At 36.5% G+C, this 14,841-nt stretch overlaps 1 protein-coding gene across 1 annotated transcript in view; it reads left to right on the forward strand.

The window, feature by feature from the left end:
* The window catches only part of LOC106460411 (pre-miRNA 5'-monophosphate methyltransferase-like), a 17,935-nt gene extending 5,082 nt beyond the window's left edge, over positions 1-12,853 (forward strand). Inside the window, exon 2 of the mRNA XM_013920105.2 lies at positions 12,103-12,853. Coding sequence (XP_013775559.1) covers positions 12,103-12,672 — 570 coding nt within the window. The 3' untranslated portion in view covers positions 12,673-12,853. The remainder of the gene's footprint in view (positions 1-12,102) is intronic.
* Positions 12,854-14,841: the final 1,988 nt, after the last annotated feature.

Genomic DNA, 14,841 nt, shown 5'->3' on the forward strand with positions numbered 1-14,841 from the left:
CATGTGAAGACAATAGCAATACGGGGTGCTAGAACCATTTGGGCTTATTTTCAATATTTTAAGATTTTTCTCTGAAAGTATGTCATATCCCTGTGCTTTGTGTGCAGTTGCATTATGTTATATGTACGTGTGAAATACTAAAACCCAGATGTTTGGAGTGTATCTGTGAATGCTCACACATATTCCGATTTTTGTATGTTCTGTCCATAGAATAAATCAGTGGTGGTTAAATTAGTTCATCTTATTTATATAGTTGTTGTTTTATTTTCTTAGGTTAATAAATGCTTCACACAGATGTATTAAAGAAACAAAGCCAATGTTTAATAGTAAACAATAAATATTTAAAAATGAGACTGACCTTGGCTCTCTAAGTTTGGGTGATCTGGGCATTTGCCTGTCTTCTTCATTCCCAGGACCTTTGTTTCCAACAGTACATGGATGACCGGCTACTTCTTGCTTCCTCGCAGGCCAACTATGCCCTTCATACTAAGTTTCTCCTATGAGAAGCTGCTAGGGTAGGTTGGTTGGTGAAGGTGCCTTTCTTCATCCCCATGCAATACCTATTTCATTTTGAGGTGTTATTTATTTCCTCATTCAGGCAGACTCTCATTTTTCCCTTCCATTGAGGACTATGGAGCTTCTAGTTTGCAGCCTCTCTCTCTTTTAGGGATGTGGGCTTCTATGGAAGTCCTCATACCTCTTTGACTTTGACTGGTAGTTGGATCAAGACAACACCACTATAGATGTTCCTCATCCAGAACTTCATCTCTTTATAAATGCTTCTCATTTCAGTTGGGTTACCTATTTGGATGCTCTGGAGGTTTGGGGCAGTTGACTCTTTCTGATTCCTCTCTCTATATCAATTTCTTGGTGTTCCTTTCAATTCAATGAGTTTTGGGTTACTTCTTTCCGGCCCTTCAGGGCTGGTCGGTGATGGTGCCTTCCAACAATTCAACTGTGGCCTCATACATCTCCAGGCATGGTGGCACTCAGTTCAAGAGACGTCTGTTTTTAGACATTGGTTTGTTTGTTTGTTAGTAATTAAGCACAAAGCTGCACCATGGGCTATCTATGCTCTTCCCACCACGGGTATCGAAACCTTGTTTCTAGCATTGTAAGTCCGCAGACATACCACTGTGCCACTGGGAGGCATTTAGACATTGGGCCCACAGCCATCAAATTTCGTTTTTGGCTTGTTATATTCTGGGTGCCCTGAATTTCGTCATGGATTGCTTATCACATCCCAATGGAGGGGTCACTGGGCCTATGGGTGTTTTGGAGGTTCTGTGCCCATTGGGGTGTTCCAGATCTGGATGCCTTTGCCACACTCATATCAATTCTCAGGTCCCACAATTTTCATTTCCTGTTCCATATCCTTTGGGTGGAGCAGTGGATGCTCTCAGTCAGAATTAGATGGGTCTGTTCTTGTATCTTACCCTCCTATTCATCTGCTTCCTTGGCTTCCTTTCCATCATCCAGACTACTCTGCAACGGGTTCTTTTGGTGGCTCCATTTTGGCCAGCTCAGCCGTGGTTTCCACCCCTATCGCAACTACTGGTATCACCTCCCCTTCCACGCCCTCTTTCCACACCCTCCTACATCAGCCCCAGTCCAGCATGCGTCATCCATTTCCATTCTCCATCTTCATGCATGGCTTTTGTCCAATCCCAGGTCTGGCAGGCAGGCCTTTTCCAGCTTGTGCCATCCTTGTTTTCCCATTCCATTCGTCCTTCCTCCATGGCTGTGTACCAACAGAAGTGGTACATGTTCCATCCTTGGTTCATACATTGTGGTTATCCTCTGTCTCATTTGACCTTTTCTCCTCCATTGCAGGCTATTGTGTGGCTTTGTCAGCCATGTTTCATTTTACACAATATGCCTGTGTCTTCTGTTCACCTGTCCTATCCTTTTTGGTTTCGTTCCCTTTACATCACCCATCCTCGCTCTACCTCTCTCCTGTATTGGAACTTCAGTTTCATCCTTCTTGCCCTTATCCTTCCTCCTTTAGAACCTTTGTCAGCCTGTTCCTTATTTCACCTCTCTTTGCAGTCCTTTCTCCTCCTCCTGTTGGTGTGTGGACATCATCAAACAGATGTTTTTACTATTGATATCCACTGCACTATATTTCACAGTTCATATGTGGTCCTTTTCCCCCAATTGTTCTTTTCTGCCCAGAGCTTTGGCCACTCAGGAGGGTAATTCTACCTTCACACCCATCTTCCTTCCTTCCATTTCACACTTTTATGACTGTTCCATCCCTGATTGCCTCCTGTGCCCAATCAGGGCTCTCCACTGTTACGTGATTCCTGATCCTACTTGTTTATTCATTGGATTCATTATTAGTCCCGTGACCTTTTTTCAATTACCCTTACATGATGGATTCACCAGTTGATTTTGCCTGGCTTATTATTTCCATTTTTCCAGAGGTTGTTCGTCTTTTCCATGTATCTTCCCATCAAATCCATCACCTTACCATGTCCCTGGCTGCTCATTTCCATCATCTGTTCGAGGACCTCATTCATGTCTGTATGTGACTGGAACATTCCCCATACCTTTAATGCTCATTATCTTCACCACCTAGCTGTTATCTATGGGAGTTTGTCTTCCTCTCATTGATATTTTGTGCTCCATAATTTCTCTTTGAGTGGGTAAGTGCTCCTTTTGTGTTTATTTGCAGGAATCTTTGTTGCATATTTGGATCCTGCTCAATGGTGAGTGTTGCCTGACCAGGTATACTTATTCTTAAATCTGCACTGAAAGACCTGGCCTTCGGTTACCAATTTGGATGCTCTGGAGGTTTTGGGGCAGTTGACTGTTTCTGAGTCCTCTCTCCATATCAATTTCTTGGTGTTCTAACATAATTTAACCATGATAGCATGCAGATGTCTCATGTGAAGGTAGGTGAGAGTATCAAGGCTAGTTGCTAGCTAAAATTTGTGCATATAGAGGACAGTATAAGTTGAGAAAAACTTTATGAGAGGAGGTAAGTATCTATTGGAAAGACATTTTCAGTTTAGGAAAATGTTAACTTTCAAAAATCACATGATCAAGTTTACATACAATTTACATATCAAAGAATTTCACACCATCTATTAACAGTATTTCCCTCTGGTCATTCATCCTTAGTTAAGTACTTTAAATTTTTTTATTACATTTGATTATCTCAATAGATTCATGGATATTATTATTACTATTAAAATAGGTTTTTTCCCATTGAATCATGTGTTTAGTTCCAATAGTATGTTCACCTAAATGTGAGCTCTTTGAATTATTATGTTCTAACATTTCTTATGTGTTGATTTATTACGTATTTTAAATTTCTTGTAGTTTGCCCTATATAAGTATTTCCATATTTGCATATTATTTTGTATATACCATTTTTTCCCATTAAATCCATTTTATCTTTAATTATATTAAGACCTGTGGCCACGAAAAAGTAGGAGAACAAATTATGAAACATATAATTGAAAAAGCACATAAAGCGGAATAGTAATTATTTGTAAACAGTTTAGCTACATTAGTTGAGCTGATTTCATCATAAGTTTTAGATTTTCAATTGGATACCAGGAAGCATTGAAACAGTAGTAACTGGCAGAATATGTGATAAACACATCTTTGTGACCCATTACCCTCATGCATATTAACTACAATAGAAAGTGTAAAAGTAGTCAGTTATCAAATCAGTAATAAAAAAAGGCGCAGCCATATCAGGGCTGAGTTTTTTGCCGGGTCTTAAAAATGTAGCTCATCTTGTGCATCAATTTATATATCAAAAAGATGTTTGTTGTTTTATAAATTGTTCCATTATTTGACAAAATAAACCAGATATAAATGGTAATACAAGCTTTTCCTTCTTAATTTTTTTCAGTAAATGGTTTTAACATTATTTTTATCCCTATTTTTTAATTTCTTGACAGCTCTGTCAACAACATCAGGATTAAAATCCCTTGCTATTGCTATATACTTGATTAATAATATCTTGTTCTTAATACCTTTCTGTTCACAACATAATTTTAAAATTCGATTTACATAAGAATAAAAAGCAGTGATTTTTGTTACAACTAGTGTAACATGATTTTTAATGTGGGGGCATAATAACAGAGAATGGTTTTTGGTAAATAGTAGTTTCTAATGTTCCTTTTTATTATGTAGATGTTTTAATAAGTAAAGATAGATCTTCACTCGTGCAAAATATTGCACTCCTGATGATGATGCTGTAAGATGTCGAAATATAGTGTGTATGAGACTGTTACCATTTTCCCAGTATTTTATCTTTATACAGTAAAATGAATAAGTAAAACAGTTTATTGTGTACTATTAAACGTTGGCTTTATTTCTTTAATACATCTGTGTGAAACTTACATAAGTGTTGTGCTAATCTTAATAATACACGGTTGTATAAAATTTGAAACATACCACACTTCCTGGGTTATCTATAGAGTTCACCAAATTGGCTAGAAATCAATATTTCTGATATCTTCCCTTTTCTCACAGAATAGCTTTTCTCGATTAGTACTGCCCTGTATCAGTGCTCACCACTAGCCTTCCACCTCCCACTATTGCATATCCACATGTAAATGATTATGCAGCAGCTCTGCACCAATAGAAGCACAACACAACCCCTAACATATTCAGCTCCCTCTCCACATTTGCACTCATTAATCACTTCTCAATTAGCAGTAGTACAGCACAGACTTGCTTGTTTTTGCTTGCAAATTTGTTGATGTTTTCCTTTATACTACAAATTTAGTTTTTCTTTCTTTTTCCTTCAAGTTTGGAATTGTCACTATGCACTTGCAGTTTCAGGTAGTTACAACTACCACAGCTGTTACTGCTGCTGCAGGTTTCCCGACTACTATTACTGGGTTGAGTACTCAATTATTGGCTGTGGATGTGATGGCAATTATTCAACGAGAAATGACCATGTTCAAGCAACCTTCACCATCACAAGAGGAATGTTCTGTCATGCAAAATGAAAATTTGGACAGCTACCCCCCCCCCCCCCCCGAACTATGCTTTCCAGTCACGAGTGATATCAGGGGGATTTATCCAGACCTATTTTACCCTTTATGGAGTTAATTAATCAGGTTTATGCTGTCTTATCCTTAACTCCTGTTTCCTATGATTCTCAACCTGCCCTCCTTGGTGAAGAATCTATGGGCCAATATTTAATAATATTTAATGTTCCCTCCTTCGGCTGATGTTGGAGTTCATGCCCAGTATTTTGGGGATCAACTACAGGTCGGGGGTTAGTATGCCTCATCTGCCTCATACATCTGAAGATCATGCTTATGCATTTCATAGATTTTCCTTCCCTTATTTTGATTGCAAACGTTTAGAATCTTTCATTACATTATGAGGTTTGAAACCTAATGCATAGGTGAATTTCTCACAGCCTCAATTTTCCCATATCAGACTGATGTTATCCACAATTCTGTGTGCATTATTGACTATGCACATACAGGTGAGTGGACTGAACTTTGGCCTCCAATGAGTCGGGAAAACCTCAAACACCTCTTCACATAAAAAATGTACGAGATGCAAGTTGCGCTGGGAAGTAGTGGGTAAATGTAGTGGAGAAAGAATGGCATTCTGACACAGAAGGTCCCAACAACATAGCAACGTCTGAAGAACCAGAGCCAAAGATGAAATAAACAGAATACTACAAACATCATCCGAAAACCCTTCAGGAGACAAATGAATTGCCTGAGCCAGAAAAATTCATTATCCCCATTAGCTTCCCTTTTATCCCACCCTCCTCCTACTGTTTTTGTGTCTCACTACCACCCTGCCCAACCCTTTGCCAGTCCCAGCTTTTTGTTCTTCATCCAGTGGGAGGCCAGGCTTTTTCATTTTCCTCATATGTGGACACTATTTACAATGGATCCATGGATCATACAGGTTCTTTCAAAAGGTATGGTCCTTCACTTCCATTCACTGGAAATGTTTCCAGGCTGTACCTAAATTCACAATGGAGTCTTACTTAACCCTTCAATGGGTTTTCACTCCCAGGTTGTGAATGACGAAGGTAGAGGTGTCTGATGCCTATCTATACATTCCCATCTCCCAGGCATCCCAGTATTTCCTCTGTTTTGTTTATCAGTTTTAGACTCTACCATTTGGTCTGGCCTTGGGTCCTTATGCCTTCTTCCGAGTAGTCAGGTTGTTCACTTGATTGCTTCATGCCAAAGACCTTCATTTTCACCATTAAATGGATGACTGGCTAATTTTTGATTCCTCTCACATTGAATCTGCTGTTAATACTCAGTTTCTTCTTTGAGAAGCTGCCAGAGTAGGTTGACTTATCAAGGTGGAGAAGTCGTTTCTCACACCCACACAATATCTGATTCTTCTTGGTGTTTTTCAATTCCATCATTAATCAGGCCCAACCTTCTCCCCTTTGTTTACAGGATATAGAACGTCTCATTCTCAGTCTATCAACCTCTCCCTCTCCTACTGCACTAGAGACCCTATCTTTTGGGAATGTAGGCTTCTCTTGAAGCCCTCATTCCCCTTGGTTGCATCCACACGTGTCACTTTCAGAGAATGTCACTCGACCAATGGAGCCTCATTTGGGATCTCTTAGGTGCTCTTATTGCCCTGCCTTCCCACCTGCAGGCCGACTTTGCTTGGTGTTTGGATTGGAACAAGACTACCCTCAGAGTTCCTCTTCCACCTCCTTGACTGGATTGTCATCTTTTTACAGGTGCTTCCCTTTTGAGTTGGGGGTGCATATTTCAATGCTCAAAAGGTTTTGGGTTATTAGACACTGGCCGAATTGTCCCTTCATATCAACATCTTGTCATTGATGGCAGTTTATCAAGCTCAACTTCACTTGTTGTTGGATGTTTGAGGGCATTTGGTGATGATCCACTCTGACAATTCCACAGGAGTGTCTTATATCACCAGGCAAGGGGGTACCCAGTCTTGAGATCTTTGTTTCCGAACATTGATCTCCTTTACTGGGTCCACAATCATCATAATAGATTGTTAGCATGTCATATCCTGTGTGCCCTGAATTTGGTCGCAGACTGATTATCTTGGCCCAACAAGATTCTCCCAACAGAGCAGGTGTTGGTTAGAGATGGTCCAGCTAAGTAAGTCCTCAAAGTTTTCTGGCCGGTATCTCTCCTCCTACCCTGGACTGGATAAAAAATGCCGCCAGGTTTTGGGCTGAAGATGCACCCCAGGTTCACATTCCCTCTTCCTACCATCCACTGGATGTCGGTTTGTGATGGATCAGGTGTTGTTTTGGTTGGAAATGCGAGCAAGTGGAGATGAATTTTGCTACGGAAGATTGTCTTCCCTACCAATTCCTGTTTTGAGGTGAAGAGGTAGGTAATCCTCTGCTTACCATGGAACTGTTGTACAATTCCAGACACCACTAGGTGTTGGATGAGGTCAAACTACCACTACGGTCTGTCTGGCCCTATTCACTCGACACCCAGGGTCCCATTAATCAGTAATATTTGTTATGGGATTTCTTCATGTTTTTCTGCTTTTTATGTTCACAACACAGTAATAAAAGAGCGAAGAGTATTCCTGGATCAGATGTAGAGCTGTTTCCCGCTGAGGTGTGATATTTTCTTTTCTGGTTCCACACCTCATGGTCTCTCTTTCGGTGCTTCCTAAAGGGGGATAATTTTTTCACCACCCCTCTACAAGTTTATGGTGAGATTCCAGCTATTTTGTGAGAAGAGGTAAGATATCATATCAGAGGTTAACATTTTTCTAAACTGTGTATGTATTTCTGATAAATACTTACCTTCTCTCACATTTCCCACCTGGCCTTCCCACTTCTGGTGATATGTGGTGTAGGTCCTCTGACCAGTTAACAAATACAAGTGTGGAGAGAGTGCTGATTATGATAGGGGTTGTGTTGTGCTCCTATTGGTGGAGAGCTGCTGCATACTTATATACATGTGGATATGCTAAAGCAGGAGGTGGAAGGCTGGTGATGAGTGTTGAAAATTTGCACAGATAAAGGGCAGTACTAATTGAGAAAAGCTATTTTATGAGAGGAGGTAAGTACATATTGGAAATACCTTTTCAGTTTAGGAAAATGCACTTTAGCCAAATACAAGTCTCTTATCCAAGAATACTAAAGCCATTCTTTCTGTAGACTTTTTTTATTTACATTTACAATATACAATGTTATATAGAAATCTGTTTCCTACACTGTGGGCAAAAACCGTTTACACATACATAGTGAAACCATTCAGATGGGTTTTCATTACTGTGTTTGACCATATTGCTCTGAGTAGGCTTTCTACAAAGGCACCACACTGCATTCTCAGTGTTTTCATCACATGTACGCACTGTCTATGTGTCCAATTTGGATATCAATAACTCTGGAAGTACATGATTCTTAAAGACAGTTTCACATTGGCTGACAAAATGTAGCTTACCCTGATTGGAAGTTATTATTATATAGTGAAATCAGATTAATATCCCAAAATTATTAATGATGGATTAAAACCACTTTCATCTTTACAAGTATTGTAATAAATTAAAATGGTCACTTGAAAAGTATTGACAAAATGTAAATACATTCATGTAAATATCATGAAGACTAAATGACTATAAACATTACCACTGACACTTATTAACCATACAAGCAGACTAAGGGTGGCCCTGAAACATATGATAATACAAGGAGCTAGCAATAAGGGTGTATTTTAAAACGTGGCTTTTACAAATTAGAATTTACAATAATTTACCTGTCCCTATACAGGTACTATACTTGAAGTACTACCATTCCCTTATCATTCTGAACCCCAATATATATATATATATGTATGAAAAAATTCATATCTACCTCTTTACTAAAAAAGTTGTTTCATTGGCAGGTCTGGTTTGTGGAGGAATTTATAGTAAAACCCATTTTGACTGCCACTTCCATGTGGATAAACGATTGCAGTTACATGGCTGCACATTTCTCCGAAGCTTTTTTCCAACACATCCTTTTAAATTTACTGACATTGTAGGCTTAAGGTTGGATAATTAAAAAAGTAAAAAGATCAGGTAAATAAACTTTTAACTTGCATTTGGTTATACTGCAATTACTGATTTCTAACTAACCAGATTGAAGAAAATTATCAATATGATATAGATTATTAGTGTAGATTTATTTATTTTCTGCTATTACACCCTAGCAGCCACTCATTCAGTGGTATTATAAAATGGATCATTTATTTTTACAAGTTGTGATAAATGTATATAAGACACTCATACTTTTGAATGTAATACAATATAAATATATATAATAAATGGCAATATTATGAAGCCTACATTCATTAAGTAAAGTGATTCAATGATACTGACATGCATATCAATAGGAGAACTCCATGCAATGACATTTTTAAATCATCCTTGTTATTTCTATAAACAATAACTTGGACAAAACTATTAAATTGGACTTGCCCTGCCATACAGGTTCAGTGGTCATAGTATACACTCCATTTTCTTGATGACACACACACCTATGTTTGGTGAGACTGGTCTCTCACTCTCTGCAGTGGTGTCACCTTAGCTTTAGGAAACAGTATGGACTTATACTGGACACCTCGTGATAAAATATCTGGTCCACATAACTGCTAATGACATGTCTGAAAAGTACGTACGAAATAACATTAGATATTGCAATGACAAGTACAGTTTCATAAAGTGCTTATTCTTCTATAAACTTTGCTCTCCCACAACCCCATAAAACTAATAAGTATCTCTGTACTTACTTGCATGCCATTAAAGATCTGTATGCTTTTAGGCTGTCCTTTGTGTATACTTCTGGATTATCACTGAGATGGGAATAAGTATTGCCAAATGTGGTACCGAGCCATCTGCTCGTATCATCTATTCACCTGAAATCAGATTTTTATGGGTCTAGTAACTGTTCAGTCCCTTTTTCATAAGTATCTATATACTTACTTGCATGCCTTTAAAGATCTGTATGCTTTTAGGCTGTCCTTTGTGTATACTTCTGGATTATCACTGAGATGGGAATAAGTATTGCCAAATGTGGTATCGAGCCATCTGCTCGTATCATCTATTCGCCTGAAATCAGATTTTTATGGGTCTAGTAACTGTTGAGTCCATTTTTCATAAGTCGGTTTCTTTTAATTGAGCAAATATGCTGAACCCTAATGTAATTATCACAGTTGTGATCTGCACTTTTGGAAATTCCTGTCATGGTGCTATTTTTGTTCTGATTCACTTTTGCCAACCAGCACCCAGTATATGTGCAAAAATGATGCCAAATATTGATACTTGTGATTTAATATATACAATCCAAACTTGTTTATTGGATGCAAATATATAAGAATCCATTTTAACTTCCAAAATGTAAACTATTTCTTAAGTTATATATAAAAACAAGTTCAAATTGATGACAATAAAATGCTAATTTTGTGATAGCAGTTAATAAAATACCATTGTGTTAATCTGGATGCATTTCAACGTCGATTCATTCTAAATAGATGTGAAAGTTTTTTATCATTATTATACTTGCATAATATCATACGTGTAAACTTTGTAATATCTAATGGATAGCAAACTGTCTGGGATATTTTACACTGATGACATTTTAAACTCATCTATACTGGGGTCTTCACACCAGGCAAGAAGGAGGCCTCAGCATGGAATCCAGGATATTGTCAGTGAAAATATCTTGCATGTAGAAAACAAAAGTTTGGAGACAGCTTGAATGGGTAATGAAGAAAACATTACAAATGTACAAAGTTTTGACAAATTATGTCATCATCAGGTACAAGTAGTTTACAGAGATACATGAATATATATACAGTATGGAACAAAGAGGTCACATGACCAGAGATTGCTTAACAGCTTAGTAAAGATATCTTGGTACCCCGAGGTGTTGATTTATAGTAGGGCTATTTTGTTAAATTAAGATAGTTTCCTTTATTTTGAGTTTGTTGATATTTGGTTCTATATTTAACATTAAAACATTCTTTACAGATATACTGGTTTTTGAGTTGCAATGGTGGAAAACATGGGAGAGTTTTTTTATATGTTCAGTGAATCTGGTTTCCAATTTTCTTCTGGTTTCTCCAAAGTAGAATTCTGGACTGTTATTGCACATTGTTTTATACGTTGGTATTGTGTGATTCTATATAATTTTTATTTAGTAATGAACTTAATTTAGGGCTAGGTTTTTGATAGAATTTGAAGTCAACAGGAATTTTATGTTTTCTCCAAGTGTTGATTATTTTTGAACTGATTTCAGGAATAAATAGTAAACTGCAGTGTAATATTATGTTGTTGCTTGGTGGTTCTGATGGGTGTGTGGAAATTTGTTGGTGTGAATGCTTTATAATGTTGATTTTATTCATCTACATAATCAGTTGAGCAGTCTTAAAGTTGTATCTACAAGGTTTTTTAGCATATTGTTTTTTTGTTTGGATTCATAGATGGTTTTGAGCTATGTGTCAAATCTAATAATGTTGAGGTTAAGAAAAGACAGTTGTTTGTTATTTTCATGTTCAATGGTAAATTCAATGTTAGGGTGTATGGTGTTCAAAGAAAGTGTTTTTGTGTTCGGTAGGAGTGAAACCAGCAAAAGTGTCATTGACATATCTGTACCCATTCAAGCCATCTACAAATTCTTATTTTCTAAAAAGTGGGTTCCTCTTCATCAAATCTTACAAGTAATTGTTTACCATTCATAATGTTTCTTTATCTCTTTCACTACTAGCAACAAAACCCTACAATTGACCTGAGAACAACAGTTAAGAAAAGTCATCAATTTATGGTGATTTCCTAGAAATCTACTTCATGTACATATTAAGATAGTATTTTATTATGGCAAACTATTTTTGTTGTTGTTTAGTTTCTAACTTCAGAACAGGTTTCTTTTAAACAAAATCCTGAATGTTATCATGGGTATTCACAGAATTTATACCAGGTGGGAGCAAGACTTGCCCCATCCGGTGGACACCCTTCAATGTGATACTACTACTTCAAGTATAAAGTAAATACACACAGCAAAGTTTATGTACATATCAGTGTCTTGTCCATTCTGAAGTTTTATTTTTAAGTAGCTAGAATTTTACTAGCAATACATTTAAATTTGCATATTTATTCCAGGATCTTACCGAGGCCTTATACCAACATTTCACAGACATTGAAAACCAAGAGAGAATTGCATCAGAACTGGAATACGATCTGCATATTTTAGGTGTTGACTTAGATCCTGTTCTTATCAAGAGATCATGTGAGAAAAACTCATTCCCCAATAATATCACTTACAAAGAAATAGATATAATGGAAGGAGACCAATGCTATACTACTTTTAGAAGTTATTTAAATAACTTTGGCAAGTCTATGTTTGACATCATATTTTGCTTTTCTGTAACAATGTGGGTGCATTTAAATCATGGTGATGTAGGACTGAAAAAGTTCCTTAAGGATGTTAGTGGTTTTACACAATACTTGCTGCTTGAGCCCCAAGAATGGAAGTGTTATAGATCTGCTTCACGAAGAATGAGAAAATTAAAATGCCCAGCATTTCAGAATCTTGAAGACCTCCAGATGAAAGAATCTGTTGTAGAAGACATTGCCTGTTATTTAAAAGAATGTGGAATGGAAGAAGTTAAGAACTTTGGAACAACAGAATGGGGCCGAAAAATAATACTTTATAAAAAGATAAAAGTGTAAGTGAAGATGCTTCTTTACAGTTGAAATATTATAAATATCAACACATTAATATCAAAATTTTAGGGCAAAACTATTAATCAACTGTTTGTAAACTTCTGATTTCCACTTTTATTCAGCATTTGTAAAACAATGTATGTTTTCTAACATACATTACTTTAAATATATCACCAATTATGAACAATTTTGTTGTCAGTTGGAAATGTAAAATGATGAAAAACTATACTCAGTTCCAAGGTTTTTCATAAGGTAAATACACGTGTAAGAGAGTAAGTTAGCAGGCTTACTTTGTATAATTAAAAGTTTAATCAATGGGCAAAGATGTTGCAACTAAGTAAAAATATGAAATACGAGTTCAATGTAGTACTAAACATTAAAAAGAAAAGAAAAAAAAGAGACATAAATGGACAACTGTTGTTCAACTCGTCATTTGAAATTGCTTCCGATATATTTTTCCACCTCTAAACATCTAGATCTGTTGTGTCTACAGGTACAGATTTTAGTGCACTTTTATACTTTTAAATGGTAAGAACCAAAAATAAATGTGCTTTAAACCAGTGGTTCCCAATGAATATGCTTTGTTGGTCTTTAGAAACAAACACTGAAAAAAGGAGAGAAAATAATTCACCCAAAACATTAGTTTTTTGTAAAATGGATAAATTGTACACGTATTATGGATAAGTCAAAAATGGTTTCCTTCTTAGTTCATGGTAATATAAGTGAACCCCATAACTTTCACTTGAAAGATTCTTGAAGAAGCTATAATAGGAACAACACTGTAGGCCTATATACTTGTAATGACCTGCAAGCATTTCACAAATATTTTAATGGTCCATGGAGTGTAAAGATGGGAACCATTGCTTTAAACCACCTGAGGGTATTGCTCGTTAAAATATACTAAAAACAACAATTTACACACATTATTTTCCAAAATTACTGTATTGTTATATATTAAATTGACTTGAACATTTAAAACTGGAACATACTGATGAACACGAAATTATAGCATTTCCAGTAATGAAGTACAGCATGTAAAACAATGAAATATGAATATTTATAAACAAAAATAGTGGAATATTTCCATACCTACTGTTATAGCTATAACCTAGTCATTCAGCAATTGATCTTTTCACACTTACTATATGCATTATCTAGTGATGCACCATAATCTGAGGGGTTACTTTTAACACTTTTTGTGCAAATTATTTTGATCATTATAACTAGCCATAAAAGTTCAGCAATGCATTAAGACATTAAAATCTTTATTCTTACTATTTTACAGATGAATTCTGATGATAAAATATTTCTGAGAAAGAAATTACATTGACAGAAATTTTCAAACGTGGTTGTCATCACATTATAATCACTTGTTTCCATAGTAATAAAACTTTCTTTTCTTTTAACTGGGGAAGGAAGTGTGTATGTGTGGTAGGAAATTTAGCTTAAGTGTGAAGTATGTTACGTACATACAGATTAAGAAAGAAAAACTGAACCTGCTTGTTGGATGACTTTATACTTTAGCAAGTTATATGAATGAACTGTATGCAGAAAATAGGCTGTCTGGGATTACTTTGAACAGTCTGACAGTGAAAATGAAGACAGTGGATCAGAGGAAGAACCTGATAAAAGTTAGAATATGAAACTAGGTGCAGGATGCAATTCTGCAGATGAAGCTGGTCATGGTGACTCAACAGTAGGACATGCTATAGGATCAGTAGCAAATTATATAAAGGAATGTTCCAGCTTGGCAGTATGTGATGGTTGATTATGAAAGTTCCAAATTTCCTGGAAAGGTTACCTCTGTAGAAAAAGATGGTGCCATTGCCAGTGTTCTTACTAAGTACAAGGCATGAGGATGGAGGTGGTCAAAGGTTAAGGATGAAATACTGTATTTTTGGAGAGATATCATCAAAATTATACCTGTATAAAATGTGAAACCTGTCGATAGAAGGGGATTTAACAGGGTTTCACATATGGAAGAGATGTGCTGTTAATAGTATAATGTGTTTTTGTGTTTTGCCAGTCACTATATGGGTTTAAATGTCTCACATTCCTTCAGAAAGTTTACTACATTTTTTAAAACACACAAGTCTGTTCACAATAACCCCATATACAAGTTGAGGTTGCTCAGTAATTTATAGAAGTGTACAAAGTGGCCCCACTCTTGGGGTT

This window comes from Limulus polyphemus, unplaced genomic scaffold (assembly GCF_000517525.1).
Source record: "Limulus polyphemus unplaced genomic scaffold, Limulus_polyphemus-2.1.2 Scaffold766, whole genome shotgun sequence".
Classification (NCBI taxonomy): domain Eukaryota; kingdom Metazoa; phylum Arthropoda; class Merostomata; order Xiphosura; family Limulidae; genus Limulus; species Limulus polyphemus.